Genomic DNA, 17170 nt, shown 5'->3' with positions numbered 1-17170 from the left:
TATCATATTTAATTCAGCACCAACTTGTAGCAGTAACTCTCAAATTTGAGCTGAATGCCTGTTCAGAAACATTGTGGTTTGTTTGCCAATAGTGTTACTGTCTTGACTTTTAAAATTTCTTTTGGTGTTTCTATTCATTTAATAGATATATACTCATAACTCGCATATTTCCAATGGCCTTTTATATTTGTGAGTGTATAACTTAAGAGTGCCTGAATGAAAATGAACCAAACATACTTTGGAACGAATATCTATTTGCACTTCCTGAGTGTGATATTTGGCGAATTTCCAGACAGCTTTTTTATGCAGAAAGAAAGTGAAGAGTCCATTTTTTATTAAAAAAACAAACACATTATTTGTAATACCGCTCCTTAACCCATCTGCAATAAATTTGGCAAGATCCGTCTGAATTTTTTGTAGAGTTGTCCAAACCTTGGTGTGGGGGGCAAGTTGTTATCTAAGTTCCAAAAATGAGTTTTCCTGTGGAGTGCTGCTTTAGCCATAACTAAATAGGTGTGAATGCTGCCTCTGTAATAAATGCACACATATATGTACACCGACATGAAAAATGCTCTTTAACACATACAGTGTGACTCACAAGTACATACCATTTGGTTTCTCCCTGTAGTCTCTCTAATATCTCTGTTAAATCTCTTGCAATTTTATTTCTACAGGCACAGAGCTTATCAAAAAGACAACATTCCTTTATGCTCAAATTCTATACATTGAGGGTGTGGGGTGCTTTCTGTTCTTTATAGATAATTGGTCGTAAAACGGGTTCATAAGACAAAGTTCCATTCTTCTGAATCTTAACAAAGAGGCTTTCTCTTGAACATATCTATTATATAGATAGATTTAACCTCTGAAAAATAAGTAGCACTAAATGGTGTTCTCTTTAGAATGCTGCACAGCTTTGTATGTTTTTAGTAAAGTAGCTGTCAGCTAGACTGGAAATTTGGTAAAAATTGGTGCAGTCATTTCTGTAAGAGTTTCAGGGAGGTAGGGCTTGTGCATGCCACCCATGCAGCGTAGGGTTTTATAGATGTGTTCTTTTTTTTTGCTGTAGGGAGTCTCCTAAATATTGGGCCACATAAAAGTGGCGGAACAAGGTTGTATGTTAAGATGCTTCAAGGTATGGCTGGGCTCAAGGGGTTGTGGAAAGAGATCTGAGATGTGACAATACAGCAGCCAACAAATGTAGTAGTGTATATATGGTGCTCAAATGCACACAAGCATTTCTGTCATGATAAGTAGATCAGTTAATTCTTCTTAATAAGTGTTTTGAAAGTGATTTTTTGTGTTTAACTTAAAATACCAATATATTGAATTGTCTAGTTGACGGTCAAAGGGAAGCCCTGTTTTCTCTGTATTTGAAAGCAGAGTTTAAGGCAAACTGCAGATACTCGATCTGTTATTTTTTTCCCTGTCTTTGCAGTGATGACGAGCTTCCTGCTTATGACATGTCACATGATACACCGCTGACAAAGGGAAAGGCACCTGTTTATATCCGAGACTGTATAGAAGGTAAGAAAAGTGGTTGGCTGAGTCATGGTAGCATGCAGTACCACCTGGCATGAAATATTTCCCAGGGAGTGGGAAAGCCCAGGTCCTGCCAGTGAGCTGTGCGAATGGGTAGTAATTGTAAGTGGTGTTCTCTTTTAGTGCTGGTGTCAGGTGAAGACGTGGAGAAGTTTGAGGCTACTCTAGACATTCTGGGGACCTTAATCAGGAAAAATCCAGCAGCAACCAAAGAGGTACAAAGAAATAATTTCTGCTGTTTGCCCATGCCTTTGTCTATGTTTCCTTACCATCTGTCACTGTACTCTTTTCGTCTTTCTACCACTTTCTTTGAACTCCTGCCTCTTTTCTTTGAACTCACGGTTGCTTCACCCTTCTACATAGCCCCTTTTTTGTGCTTTACTTTCTGATCCCTTCTATATTTATGATTAATATTTTTCTTCTTGCTCCAGTCCTATGTCCCTGGCCTACATTATCCTTTTGACATACTTTCCCTTTCCTTTAGGAATCTTAACATTTCACCCCTTCTCTGCCCTCATGGATTTCTTCATACCCTATTATTTTGCTTATGCTTCTACTCACTTAACCCTAATCTTGTCTCTCTATCCCTTTCCTCTTCTGATTGTCCCTCCCATTCACTCTGTCTCGTACATTTCTTTATCTACTATTCCCTCTCTCAACCCTGTTTCCCATCCACTTACCCATGATTTCTTGCCTCTGCCCTTCCTACAAATGTATTGCCCCTTCTTTCAAACCCACCACAGCTTGATGTTATTTTTTTGCATTTTTCTACAGCCCCTTTCTCTAGTCCTATCTTTAATGGCCCTCTTCCCAGTCCCCTTCATCAGATCTTCCTTTGGCCTATTCTTTTGTGATATGTCACTAGTTGTTTTAAAAGGAGATTTCATGCCACTTCTGAAGAACAGAACTGTCATGAATATTATGATAGATGGTTTTAGGGGTCTATTCCTGCCAACACCATCCCTCTTCTTTCCACCCCAAGTAGTATTGTGGGAAGCAGGAGAGAACGTGTAGGAAGGTGGAATCTGACTACATGGTTACCCCCATTTTTTTCCTGGTGTTTTGCTGGTTTTCGACTAGTCTGACTGGGCTCCTGCTAATCAGGACCCCACTTTATCTGTTTTCTCCCTAAATTGATTGCATGTACTTTAGGTACACTCCAGATTGGATTCTGGGGTACCCTTATAAGTCCCTAGTATATGGTATACTATGTACCCAGGGCATAGGTACCCCAGAGGCCTCTCAGGGGTTGCAGCATGTTTTATGCCACCCCTAGGAGACCATTCAAAATGACACCACAGGTCTGCTACAGCAGCCTGTGTAAGGTGGTGCATGCACCCCTTACTTTGATATAGGTTCACTATATCTACTCCATATCACTGCACATATAAACCTCAGTCAAACCTATAGCAGGCCTTATCAATCCTGACGGCAGGGTGCTGAGTTTTATGTGAGCCCCTCTGCAGCCTTCGGAACCTATATTCCGGGGTTGTTTGTGATGCAGCCAACCATATATACTTAAGTACATTATAACCTCACGGTAAATGTTAACTTTAAAACGGCTGCATGGAAACATGTCATGTTTGGTGTCAAATACCTTGGAATCATACCTCCACACCAGTAACTGGTGTAAGAGGTATGATTCCACCCTCCTAAAGGGACATATGTGACACACCGGTACACCCGGTACCAGCTTTCTCGATCCTGGCATCACAAAATGGATGCTGCTTGCCACAGACACGGGTCAGCCCTCCTGCTGCTGGACGAAACTCGAGCAGAGGAAGGACTGACAATAAGTTTCCTGTCACAGGGAGGTGTGACCACCTCCCAGACAGGCTTTAGTGTATTAGGGCTGGGTGGGTGCACTCTGAGAGTGCTTTGATGTCTGCACTGGGGGCACATTTGGTGTCCCTGTGCATAGTCCAGCTCAAACCGGTTGCAGGAGCCATTTGCTCCTGTTCTGGCGCGAAACTGGACAAGGGATATGGGTGTAGCAATCCCTCTGTCCTGACCCTCCCATAGGTGGGTCCCCAGAGTTTGTCCCACCCCTTCCTTGGGTATAAAGTAGGAACCCCTTACTACAGGACTTTAGATTTTACTTGGAATAAACTCTGCTACAGAAACCAAGTACTTAAACGATCTGCACGACGCTGGATGACTGAAGAATCTCCCTTGGAGTAAAGGAGTTACTCCCCTGCAAGGCAGGCACCTGAAACGCATCTGACAGGTTTGCATCTCCCGAGTTCCGAAGATTTCTGCAACACAGGAGGTGGGTTCCTGAGGTTGATCTGTGCTCTCAGCAATTCTGAGGCCCATATCCCTCGTGGGGACCGTGCAACCCAAACCCCTGTGCAGCATGTACATTTGCAGCAACATATGCTTTTTGGCGTCCCTTGAGGCTGTGCTTTGGGCTACTTGTAGTCCTGACCCGAGCAGTAATTCCACCGAAGATTTCCGGCCTACACTCCGCAAGTGTTCCGTGGGTTGGTATTTTGTGATTCAGCTCGAGGTCCCTTCGCGATCCCTTGTCTGTCGACCTGTGGGTCCCTGTGCAGGTAACTTTCCGTGGGCTTTCCTGTTTGCTCCAGATGTGCCCTGACTCTCCATAGCTTGGAGACTATGGAGAGTCCCCAGGACCTTGCTGGTCCTCACCGAAGCATCTTTCCTCTGACCGCGTTGGTTGCAGTTGCCAATGCTTGTTGGTGTTCAGTCCGGACACTGAACCCCCAGCACTCGACATCCTTCGTGGGACAGCTCACCTCCGTGGTCGTCGTCGACGTCTCCTGGTCCCCGTGGCTGCAAAGTCAAGCTTCACCTCTTCTCACCTGAAACACCCGACATCGGTGGGAATTCGTCTATCATGCCCCTGGTCACTGTGAAGTGACCCAGACTCTGTCCCCTCTGCTTTCGGGTTCTTCTCAGCTCCGATCCAGGTTTGGATCACACCGGACACTTTTCATTTCCACGGCAGCAGCACTTTTCTGCATCACGCCATTGAAAACTACGAAGGTTTCCGACATCACTTGACCCCTATGCACCCGGCTCCTCGGGGATAGGTAACAAGGGTATCTCTGTACTCTCAAGGGTGCTGGCCTTAGAACCTTCTATGTTTAGCTGGGTTTTCTTAAAGTCCTCTCCGAAGTGTCCTTAATCTTTAAAATTCCAACCGCGACTTTCCCATAGAGTTGTACGGATCTCGCGTCTGTGTTGTCACGCTGCACCCGTCCTCCGTGGGTCCCCTGTGTCGCTACCTTGGGTGGTTCCTTGGGGTCCTAGCGATTCTACGTGCACTAGGCACTATGTCTAGTCAAGTCATGGTTGTTATACCACTTTCTTAGTATATGGTTTGGTCTCCCCCTGGAGCCCACTGTGTATTGTGCTGTTTACTGTTGTTCTAGTGATTTAATATTGTGTGCGTTGTTCTCTAATCTCATAAAGAGATTAGTAGAGAGTGTTTAGTAATAAATACATATATTTTATATATTCCTTGTGTGGTTCTCCTTTCATTTGGTCATTCAGGAGGTTATACACTGGGAAAACAAGCTGCTTTACATTCCTTCAAGATTTAGCCTGAAGGCTGCTCTCCATAGCTACCACTTGGATAGCTTTCAATAAAGGTTGCCGTTAACCTAATCATCAATAAAGGTTGTTTGGACTGGTACAAGGTTGCCACTTTAATTAGTGGTCAGCATATACCAGGCCAACTTCTCACATTGGTGTGCAGCGGTTGAGATTCAAGCTTGCTATTGTTGTACCAGATAATCTCATTGAGTGACTAACTGAAAACCACTAAAGGTATTAGGTACATATAAATCAAGACTAGAATAAGTAAGTTCTACTGAACTTAGAGTTGGGTAAGTCATAGGTTTAGCACACCCTTTCTCCAACTCAAGAGAGTTTAGTAGCTCCCACTAGGTTAGGTAGGTGCCTACACCACACAACTCTAGTATGTCTTCTTGGCCAGAAGCCAGTGGGCCTCTGCCAACTAACTATGACCATCTCTCATTCCAAGAATTGAGAACTATGTGTACATGTAGGAAAATGAAGACAGGGAGACATCCAGGCACTCAACGCCTCACAGAGGCTTTGCTTTTGGATGACCTAAGAAAGACCCCAGGGTCTGATGAGGCAGGCAAGTTGGGTGGAGCCGCAGAGGAGGAAAGGCCAGGAAGTGAAAACTTCTATGACCTGGACTCCAATGCTGACCAGGAGGATCAAGATGATTCTAACCTGGACAATCCAATTCTTCCTGAAGGTGAGGGAGAAGGTCTCAGTGGCCCTCTCTTTACCCCACCTGGAAGAGTTAACCGTTTACCAAGTAGATCAAGATCTCCTTCTCAGGAATCTAATCATTCTGGTATTCCTGTAGGGACCTCTGCTTTTCATAAACGGGAGTCCTCTTATGAGAAGAAGTGCCAACTGCTTGAGTTTGAGAGAGCTAACCTCAGAATCAAGAGAGAGCAATTGGCCTTAGATAGGGAATCCCTAGAGCTTCAGAGAGCTTCAAAGAGGTTGGGGCTAGAGTCCCATGATGGCAGCAAGAGTGTCCCTAGAGGTAGAGAACATACTCATGACCATAGAAACCTGAACAAGATTTTCCCTCCCTACCAGAGTGGGGATAATATCCACAAGTGGATAACTGCACTGGAGTGGGCCGGTAAAGTACAGAGGGTCTCTCACGAGCAGTGGGCAGCAATCTTGTGGCTCTCCTTTGCAGACAAAGGTAGAGACAAGCTCCTCCCTGTTAGAAAAGAGGATGCTGATAATTACAAAGTCTTGAAGAGTGCTCTGATTGATTGGTTTGGCTTAACCACTGAACAATATAGGATTAAGTTCAGAGGCACCCAAAAGGCACAGACTCAAGACTGGGTTGACTTTGTAGATTGTGCTACTAAGGCTCTGGAAGGTTGGATACATGGCAGCAAGGTGCATGACTTTTTAGGATTGTACGATTTGATTATGAGGGAGCAGATCCTTAATAATTGTCAAAACCAGCTTTTTTACCAGTACCTGGTGGACTCAGATCGGACTTCTCCCCAAGAATTAGGCAAGAAGGCAGACAAATGGGTCAGAACCAGAGTAAAGCCAAAGAATCAGGGTGGTGACCAGAAGAAAGATTATTCCAAGAACCAAGAGAAAGGTGGGGATAAATCAAAAGATAATTCCACTACAGGGCCCCAAAAGTCCTCTTCTGGGGGTGGGTCCCAAACTCCTTCCTCCCCTGAAAAGAAACCTTATTGCCATGTCTGTAAGAAGCCTGGCCACTGGAAAAATGACCCCATTTGCCCTAAGGTCAACAATAAGGAAAATGTTCCTCCCAGCAATACTACCACTCCTCCTGGTACTACAAGTAGTAATCCCCCAAGTGGTAGTAGCGCAACCAAAAAGTTAGGTGGGTTCTCATGGGGAACTGAGGTGGACCATGGTTTAGACAGGTCCCCCTCACAGGCCTCCTCAGTCTGTGATGGTGGCATGGGATGTGCCACTTTTACTGTCAGTCCTAATTCTTTGGGCTAGTACAGACAGGAGCCAATAACAAATGGTCAGAAAGCTGTGGCATTCATGGACACAGGGGCTAGTGTCACCATGGTGACAGAGAACCTAGTCCCCACTCAACAGCTTTTACCTGCGTTTAAGTACCAGGTGACCAACAATGATGGTATCAGGACAGATTACCCCATGGCCATAGTCAATCTCAGCTGGGGAGGGGTCACTGACCCAAAGAGAGTGGCGGTGTCCCCAAACTTGCCTGTTGGGTAATGATCTAGAAATTTCAGCCTGGGCTGAAGTTGAATACCAGGCCCATTTAAGAATATTAGGCATCCCTGAGAAAGTTGGTGGGACCCATAGGGCCTCAACCCAACCCCAGGGCAATTTTGTAGTCATGGAGCCTGAAAGAATGGCCCACTCTACTCCACCAGAGAGCAGAAGGGTTAAAGAAAAGTCTTCTTCCCCCCAGAGTATAGGTAAAGGTCAGACTCCTCAGGGAACTGATACTACCCCTAGTGAAGGAACTGCCCCAGAGGTGGTCAGGCCTGGCCTGGCAATTTCCCTGATGGCAGGGGACCCTTCCAAGGTGGTACCCAGTCTGGAGCAGGTATCCTGCCCCTCTCTACCCTATCTTAATCAGCCTAGGGCTGCAGAGGTCAGTGGACCCCTAAGGGCCCACTGCCCAGAGGAACCCCCTCATCCACAGATTAGGGGCACCCAGTCTAGTAGCCCTAGCCAGGTGAAAATTCCTCAACACACTGAGGGATCCCTCTTACCCTTGGGTAGGGACCTCTCCCAGATGGACTCTGTTGGGCAAAGGCAAACCTGGGACCAAATGGTTCCAAACCTACCATGTCCCTCCAGTGTTCCAACCAAAGGGACCCAACCCCCAGCTGTAGGCAGCCAGAGGTTGACCCTTAGGGCCAGATACAACTCAGACATGGAAATAAAGGCCTCCTTGGTGACCAGTGGTCTGAGAAAGCTGAGACCAACTTTATTAGGGCTTCACTTCTCTACTCAGACCCCCCACCAGTCTTTTAATTTGCCAAAACAGGGGCGTGGCCAAGATGGCGGCAGAGTAGCACAGTTCTTTAGGGGCTCCGCTCGCCGGCAATAGGCTTCCATTGGTGGCTTTGAGACCGATATTCTGCAGGTTTGTGATCTCCGGTCTTCCGCAATTCCAGTGGTGTCTGTGAGGAAACCTTTTGGTGCCAGCGGCTGCCGCAGCCTAGAGAGCACGGAAAGGGTGAGTTAGAGCAGGCCTTGCTGGAGCGACCGTTAGGGGAGGAGGGGCGCGGAGCCCACTCTTGGACCGGCGGTGTAGGCCGGCGGCCCCGAGGGAGTCCGGGTCGTCCGATGGAGCTGTCCCAGAGGTGAAGGGCACAGGCGGTGCCTCCCGTGATCGGCGGCGGCCCGGGTCGGAGTGGTGACCCAGGCCTTGCGGAGGAGACGCAGCAGGAGAGGAGATAGCACCCGGAGGCGAGAGCAAGGCCTGGGTGGTTGGAATGGCCCTCTCCCCCGGGGTACTCCGCCGAACTCGCCTACTCTTGGGCAGCAGTAAAGGGCGTCCTTGCGGCCATCCTAACGGCGATTCTACTTGGAGGTGCGTAGGTGGTGCGAGGGCCGGGGCGCGTCCCCTGGGGACAGTGAGCCGCCTTAGGAGGGACTGAACTCACGATGGAGGAGAGGGGGGCCGGGGTGGCCTACCCGGGCAGAGGTTGCATCTCTCCACGGCCCCTGTGGACCCCAGTACCACGACGATATCATGACCTGAAGGCGAGGCCTGGTGCGGAGGTGATACCTGAGGCGGGTAGAGCCGACGCTCCGAGTGGGCCTGCAGTGCTGTGCACTCTACATCGCGGCGTCCCGGCCCTGCTGGGAGGTGTGACAATTGCCTGCCTCGCCTGGAAGTGACACACATTGGGGCCTTCGCCACGTGGCCCCCGTGCTGGCAGGAACGAGGAAACGGAGGGTGACAGGCCCACAGCGCTCTCAGGCGGGAAACCTGAGACCCCACGCCGGCCCGGTCTGCAACCCACCATTCCATTAACTGAGTGATCAACTTAGGAGCAGGTGGTGACAACAGACTCGAAGGACGGGCCCCATCGCCCCCCGGGAACCCAGAGGCACCCCCTGAGTCGGGATTCGGCGGGGAAGGAACACTGGTCCCCTGTATGCAGACAGCTGGATATGGCCTCCCAACAGGGCAAAAAAGATGTCCCTTGTAAGGAATCTTCTATTAAAGACTTGCTTCAAAAGACGGTTAGGAAGAAGGCGGGGGGGCCTAGCGCTGATACCCAAGGATCACAGCCAGGTGACGCCGCGATGGATACAGTGGCCGGATACGCGACCGAGCCCGTCACGAAGGAATTCATGGAGCAGCTCTTTGGCACACTGTGAGAAGACTTCGCTGGGCTGCGACAAGACCTGGCTGCCGACATTAAGCAACTTCGAGCAGACCTAGGCGAAGTTGAGGATAGAGTGGACACTCTGGAGCGTAATGGGGACAGGCGGGAGGAAGAGCACGCTGAGCAGGCCCGAGAATTCATCACCCTCCGGGAGCGGCAGGAGGAGCTCTACCTTAAGATGGAAGATTTGGAGAACCCCTCCCGGCACTCTAACATCCGCATCAAAGGCGTACCGCTTCAGGCGGATGGAGGTTCGCTCGAGGATTGGGTTCTATGCCTCTTTCGCCACATGGCCCCTGCCCTGAAGGATCAGGAGGTCACCCTTGATCGTACGCACCGTGCTGGGCGCCCTGCCTCGGACCCCGGCCAGCCGCAGGACATCCTGACCTGCCTCCACTCCTACAGGCAGAAGGAGATCATCATGGCTGCCACACGCGACCGACCAACAGTTGAGTTCGAGGGCCTCCAGGTGGGGGTATACCAAGACCTTTCCCCCCTTACTCTCCAGAGATGTAAGGAGTTGCGACCAACTACAGCCTTCCTCCGGGAGCAGGGAATACGATACTGGTGGGGGCACCCATTCAGACTGTCCTTTGTCTGGAACAAAGAAACACAGGGAGTGCACACTCTACAGCAGGCGAAAGAGCTCCTTGAATCTGCCCTGGCATCAACTGAGAACTCAGACGCAGCGGAAGGTGATCCATCATTGGGGAGACAGCGGCGGCCGGGCAGGAGACTGGGCCCCAGGAGGGGGACCCAGGCGAAACCCACCGAAGAGGAACGTCACACGGAAAGGGAAGCTCTACTACGGCAAGTGATGGACCAGGAGGAATCTACTGCACAAACAGGGGAATGATCCGCCCAGCTGATGTCTCAAGGCCACGATGACGGAAGAATGGTCCAAGCCCAGAGCCAAGTGAATTCGGTCTTGGGGGAGGAGCCCCGGCCTTGGAGTGATGCTGACCGATTGTCGGACTCATGGACCCCTGCACACTAGTGCACAATGTTACTACTGGACGACGACTTTGAAGTCACTTTTTGTTCACTCTCTCTTTGTTTCTTTCTCTCTTTTTCTCACCTTTCCTATCTCTTCTCCACCCACGAGGTACAGGGTACCGGGGCGAGCAGTCGAAGGCTTCCCAAGGAGGTAGTGTGAAGGCAGAGACTCCGCACTCAGTCACTAAATAGGGTGAAATAATGACGGTCCAATCCAGTGCTTAACTTTATAAAAAAAAAAGAGTAGCGCTTTTTTATCCACTGCACAATACTACACAAAAAGAAGAAAACAAGGACAAAGTGTTCTACTGTGGTTCTACAGGACAAAGGCACTAACGTAAATAGCATGGCAAAATCACATGTGCAGGTTCACAGTAACAGTGCAAGCTGATTGCTGTGTCTATGACCCGTAGGTCAATCTGTAGGGCACTTAATCTCATTTCACTTAGCAATTAGGCCCCAGTCTGAGTTTTAGGGCTTTGTGTCAGCTTGGGCCCAAATCATTTAAAGTTTACGTATTCCCATGGTGGCAACTCTCGCTGTGCTGTACCAGCCCTTGCCTCTCTTCCAGTGCCGCTTGGGAACTCCACATACCCAACCAGTCTTCAGGTATAGTAGTGAGCTCTGGAGGTACAAAGAGGCCCATTGTAAATACACATGTTCATACAATGAAGGGCCTACTATTGAGGTTTCACATCTGGGTCCTCAGAGGTTATGGGCAGTGTTGGCACCAGTCGCCAATCCTCAGGCGCAGCACGAGGAAGCAGTGGGTTGCAGTAAAGTTTGTGTTTGTCAACGTAGCATGTTGATCTGTATTTGGGTACAGATAGACCGGCACTCTGGTTGGCTCCTACGACATCCTTCCCATTGGGGGTGACCATGGCAATGATCACTTTTTTGCTTCACATCAATTCTGCTCTTCAGATGTGATATGAGGAGGTAGGCAGTCAAATCTACAGTCGGTCTGCGTGAGGTCCCCTTGGTCAGGGTGACCATGAGCATATGTCACTATCTCGTACTTCTCTTTGGTGTAGCCTGCCAAATGCAATTACAGAGATGCAGGGAGACCTGCTCCAGCAATTCAGTCACCTCATGTGACATCCTCCTTGTCAGGCAACAGTCATGCTCTCTTACTTCTCTTTGGCACAGCGCACCAGAGTGATTAGAGGGATGCAGGTAGATCCACACCAGCACTTGTGTCGGCTCCTGCAACAGTTCCATCTTCCTAGTTATCACAGCTGAGATTATTGTCACAGCAGTCTTCTTCCATCAGGGTTGCCTTCTACTCCCCTCTCTTGGCAGGCCAGGCAGTAGTCATAGTAAAGTAGACCTGCAGCTCTCCTCCATTGGTAGATACAAACGTCCAGCTGATGTACCCTCACCTCTGGGAGTCTGGCTGTCTGCAACACCAGCCCAGGGTCACAAAAGTTCCCTGACATTCTGCTCAGTGCTTCCTCTTTGGTCAGTGAGCATTTCCGGAACACTGTTGGAAGGTTTCAGTCCCTTTCTTCTGACGGATACTACTAATCACAAATTCCTCTCCTTTAGAATAACTTCAACTCCTAGAGTGGGTCGGGTTTAACAGCAGTTCTGTCTGTGCTTCAACAGGTGACACTGCCATCCATGACAGCCTCACGGCACCCTGGAAGTGATGACATGGAGCCCCATATAGATGCCAGCCCAGTGCGCTGATATGAGTTCTTTTTTTCTGTAGTCCTCGATGCGAATCTGAAGGGCCGCTCCCAAGTTTATTGGTTGTACCGATGCCAAATTTCAACAGCAGACAGTGTGTCTGACGTCAGCCCTCACTAGATCTATATCTTGCTAGAAAATCGCCAAAGAGGTGCCCCCAACATTGGATGATCCCCAGTTGCTCACTCAACACAGTACTACAGGATGCTAGAAGCCCTTTTTGTCTCCAGTTCAGATGCAGTGCAAGGACTTAAGAACATACCACACGATGATAATTACAATGATGCAGACTGTGTGGGCATTACCGTCAGCACCAGTGTTGTGATCTAGTGCTATACCTGGATCTGGGCTACTGGGTTTTCTTGTGACGGTTCAGGCATCCTTAATGTACTTGCCCTTTGATGCATCCATGCTCTTTGGAGAAAAGGCAGAATCGGCTATAGAATATTTCAAAGACAGATGTGTTGCTTCCCGTTCCCTAGGCTTGCTTTCACTTATTTTAACCAACAATACAGAAAATTCATATACTACTTCGTGGATTTAGCCTATAGAAAACAGCAGCCCACACAATCATTTCAGCAGCTTGACTAGACTTTTTAGCACTCCAGAAAATGTGGTGATGGCCGGGGTTCAAAAAGAATGTGCCCTACCATACTTATCCCATCCATTCCTTCTCAATCATGCTGCCATCCTTTTGCCGAAAGTCAAGCCCTATCGGTCAAAGGATCCATCAAGCTGGTGCCAGAATCAGGAAAGGGTGAGCCTGTTACTCCCAATACTTCCTTGTGCCCAAGAAGCACAGAGGGCTCAGGTTTATTTTCGACCCCGGACTCCTTCCTTAAATACAGATTGACACATTCAAAATACTCACTCTGGCCAGGGCTTTTTCTGCCTTGGACCCAGGGGATTGCATGGTATATTTGAATTTACAGAGCACGTACTTTCATCTGCTCTTCCTGAATTCCCACACCTGCTACCTTCAGTTTGTGATGGGGTCATAGCATTTTCATCTTGCTTGTTTACCCTTTGCCTCTCAGGTGGTATGAAGATGATTGCAATGGTAGTAGTCTACCTTTGCAGCTCAGGGACACAGGTATTCCCATTCATTGACAACCGGATGCTCAAGGCTGACTCCTCACATTCAGTCACAGACCATCTCCGAAAGACAATCAACCTTCTATCATCCCATGGGGTTTTCCAGCAGCGAACTGATGTATGATCTGATGCCTATTAACAGGATTCCCTTCTAAGGGCCCATCCTGTACACTGTGGTATTTAAAGCCTTCCCTCCCTTCGAGTGAGCCCAGGACATTCAGGATAAGATCCCGATGTTTACAAATCAGTCCTGGGTCTCGGTGAGGTTGATTCTAAGGCTTCTTGTACTGTTGGCCTCATGGATCTTCCTGGTCTTCTTTACTGACTAGCACATGGGACTTGTAGTGGAACCTCCGTTTCCAGTGGGCATAACGTTGGGGCTGTTTGTTGAATCAAATCTGCATCTAGATAGAGACAGCCAACGACCTTTGGTGGTGGAAGATAGACACAACCGTGTCATGTGGACGGTTGTTCTTTCTACCCCATCCAAAAATCACAATGGTGACGGGTGCATCATCTTTGGATTGGTGCAGTTACCTGCGAGAGTTGAAAATCGGGAATCTGATCCCCAGTGGAACAGAATCTCGATACCAGCCTCCAGGTACTTCTTTCTATCTGGCTGGCTCTGAAAGTCTTTCTCCAATCCATTAAGAGAATGTATGTGCAGGTCCTGAAGGGCAGTGCAGCCTCCAGGAGGTAATGCAACAAGCAGGACCATGTGGGGGTCATGGATCTTGTTCTGGCAGGCACTGCATCTGTGGAGTTGGCTGAAGTGCCAGGGGATTTCCCTGGTAGCCAATAATCTGGTGGGGTCACTAAACGCCAATGAAGGCGAGCACAGCGCACGTTAGCTGGTAGTGGCTCAGGACATCTTTGATCAGGGAGGCATGCCCTGCCTTTTCACCACCACCTCTTAGAGTACTACCATTACTGCATGCTGGAGTTCCCACCTAGAGGGTCCCTAGGGGATGCCTTGTGTCTGCCGGACGTTTGGTTGCGATTCCACCACTGCCTTTCCTGCCTCTAGTTCTGAAGAAGGTCAGGACGGAATAGGCCCATGTCATTTTGATAGCCCTGGATTGGGCCTAGAGAGTCTTGTTCCCCATATCTCCACAATTTACACCACTATGCGTGAAGATTGAGCATCAACAGCCAGGCAGTTTTAATTTTGCTTCCTGAATTTGTGCATATGGCACCACTTGACTAAATCAACTATTCGCACATTGGAAGAAATTTGTGGCTTGGTGTAGAGACCGTCAGCTTGATCCCCCTACTAGCCCCTTTATCAGAGGTACTGTAGTTTGTCTTGCCTTTATCTCAGCAAGGCTTTGCAATGGTCACAGTTAAAGGATTTTTGTTGACCATCTTTGCCTTTTTTACGTTTGCCTGACCAATTTTCTTTATTCAAGTTACCTCTTGCGATGAGGTTTTTAGGTTCAACTTTGTTTTATTGGCATTCGCATCAAAATTGTACAAACAGTATGCAATAAAGATATAGGTAACGCACCTGTACATCGGATCATAAGTATATCCCATCTTATTAGCAATGCTCTTCCAGTAACATGGCCTCAACCATTCCCCTTCTGTGCCTCCGGATTGGCCGCATACAAGACAGTCTAGCTGATGAGAAGTGGTGGTATGATGCCTTTTAATGAATTAAAGGAAAAAGAACACCCCCCACCCCCCTCCACGTCCCAACTCCACCCTCCCCCCCTGAACTGGTGTGCCATTGTTGTGTACTAAAGTGTATTGTGTTAAAGGGGAAATCATGAGTCTCCTTTCGGTGGTTGTGGTATGGAGGCCAAGCTTGTGAGACGGAAAAGGCGGAGATATTTAGGGCATGTAATCTCGTTCATCTCCATTGACAGAAGAGAAAGCAATGGCTGCCATGCGTCTGTAAAGCTGGCCATAGCGTTAGATAAGGAGGCCTGTATGCGTTCCATTCCTATAATATACCATTGTTTTTGTAGCCACCCCACCCCAGTGTGATAGGATGTTTCGAGTAGCTGCTCCTAGAGCTATCCCCATCAGTCTACCTCACCTGGATCTAAGTGGGTATGTTATGGGGTTGGGCAGCCCCAAGATCACGTAAACAGGAAAGCGCAGTATCTCAGTATCGAATTGGCGGTCGATATCGTCCAAAACATCCTTCCAGTAAGCCTGTACCTCTCTACAGTCCCACAATATATGTACCAGGGTGCCATCCACCCCGCAGCCGTGCCAACACAGCGGACTTCGTGTTGGGTTCCCTTTGTGCAAGCAGGCCGGCATCAGATGCCAATACATGGCCACCTTAACCGCGGACTCCCTACTGGCTATGTTACTCGCTATATGATTCGCTCGGTAATAGATGTCTGCCCACTCTTTACTGGTCAGTTCTCTCCCTAGTTCTCTCTCCCACCTCCGCTGACCTGCCGTGGGGGCCCCGCCTCTAAGCATATCGTAAATTTCAGAACTCATTGCCTTATCAGTATTCTTGGTGTATAACCACTTCTCGAATTTAGTGAGTTTCCTAGCTATGCCTGAGTGAATATCGGTGTGGAGGAGCCAGTGTCGGAGCTGGACGTAGCGGAAGCGCTCTGTTTCCGGGAGCCTGTAGTCCACTTTGAGGTCTTGGAATGGGATGATGCCCTCTAGATTAAAGAGATGGCCCGCTGACCCCCAATCGGATGCTCTCCAGAATGAAAATGCCCTCTCATCCATGCCTGGGGAGAACTCCTTATTGTCAAAAAGGGGTGTCATGGCAGAAGGAAATGTCGTCAGACCCCTGTTTACTGCCACTCCATCCCATGCCTTTAGAAGTGTCCTGGTGATAGGGGAGCCCCGGAGGCTGGGAGGTCTGTGTATTCGTTTAAGGAAGGGGACCTTCCATAGGTCCAGTTGAGCTAACACCCTATCATGGAAGAGCCAACTCTTTTCGGATTCGGGACGTTTCCATTCGACAAGGTACTGCAGCTGAGCTGCGCGGAAATATTCTAATATGTTGGGAATACCCAATCCCCCATCGTCCGGTCTCAAATAGCTCAGGTCCTTGCGTATCCGGAGGTGGCCAGACCGGGATTGTCCGGAAGAGGTACAGCACTCTGGGCAGGAGAGACATCTTGACTGCTGTTATCCTGCCCAGCAGGGAGAGCGAGTGACGTTTCCAATCATTCAGGTCTTTTGTGGTTCGCTGGAGGAATTTGGAGTAATTGAGGTGTAGCGTCTGAGACACAGATGCTGCTAGCTCTATACCCAGATAGGGGATAGAAGAATAAGTCGGTATACCCGCATAGGTCGTACCATCGGGGGGGCACACCTTTTGGACGTCCATTCTGTTCGAACCCATTCATAGTTGCTTCCTACAGAGTGGTGTAGTTCCTATCAATCCATAGGACCAGCGCATTGTTTGGACAACATAAACTAAGGGCCCGGTGTTAAGACTTATTCCGGACACCGCCGCAGGATGTGTTGGCCTATAGACCAGCTAGCTAACAGTGCCACCGTAAGCCCCCGTAACCTATCAGGGAGCAAATAGTTTCTGGCAACCACTGAACATGACAACCCTGACCCCTCAGGGATCGTGGAAACAATACAGAACTTTTTGCTCAGTCACTCGTGCTTACTTAATCTTGGAGAAATGTACAGAGGATACATAGTGGGACGTTCTCAATAATATTTATTGAAACAACATTTTTCTTGCATAAAATATGTGTGCTGCAATGATTAGTAGACAGAAGCAGATAAATATGATTGCAAGCACCAAAAGCGTAAAGAATAGATATAGATCTACCATGGTGCTAAAACAATATATATATATATATATATGCAGGCATATAAACAAGGCAGTAATCTGGCGTACTCCTACTACGTGAACCCTACTCAAGGGTTACTAGAGTGTGTGTAGGTATGGAGCCAAGAATCCCCCCAAGGGATGATCCAACCCCATTACCTGTTGGGATAGAGTGAAG

General features: G+C 48.5%; 1 protein-coding gene across 3 annotated transcripts in view; it reads left to right on the top strand.

Annotated features, from left to right (window-relative positions):
• TELO2 (telomere maintenance 2) overlaps window positions 1-17170 on the top strand; it is an 831249-nt gene that overhangs the window by 537755 nt on the left and 276324 nt on the right. For all 3 annotated transcript variants that reach the window (XM_085628173.1, XM_085628170.1, XM_085628172.1), the window contains 2 exons: window positions 1436-1524; window positions 1663-1754. In XM_085628173.1, coding sequence (XP_085484299.1) covers window positions 1436-1524; window positions 1663-1754 — 181 coding nt within the window. The remainder of the gene's footprint in view (window positions 1-1435; window positions 1525-1662; window positions 1755-17170) is intronic.

The sequence above is a fragment of the Triturus cristatus genome, chromosome 10, assembly GCF_964204655.1.
Source record: "Triturus cristatus chromosome 10, aTriCri1.1, whole genome shotgun sequence".
Lineage (NCBI taxonomy): Eukaryota > Metazoa > Chordata > Amphibia > Caudata > Salamandridae > Triturus > Triturus cristatus.
Note: the sequence above shows the minus strand (reverse complement) of the source record. Positions and strands in the feature narration are given on the sequence as shown.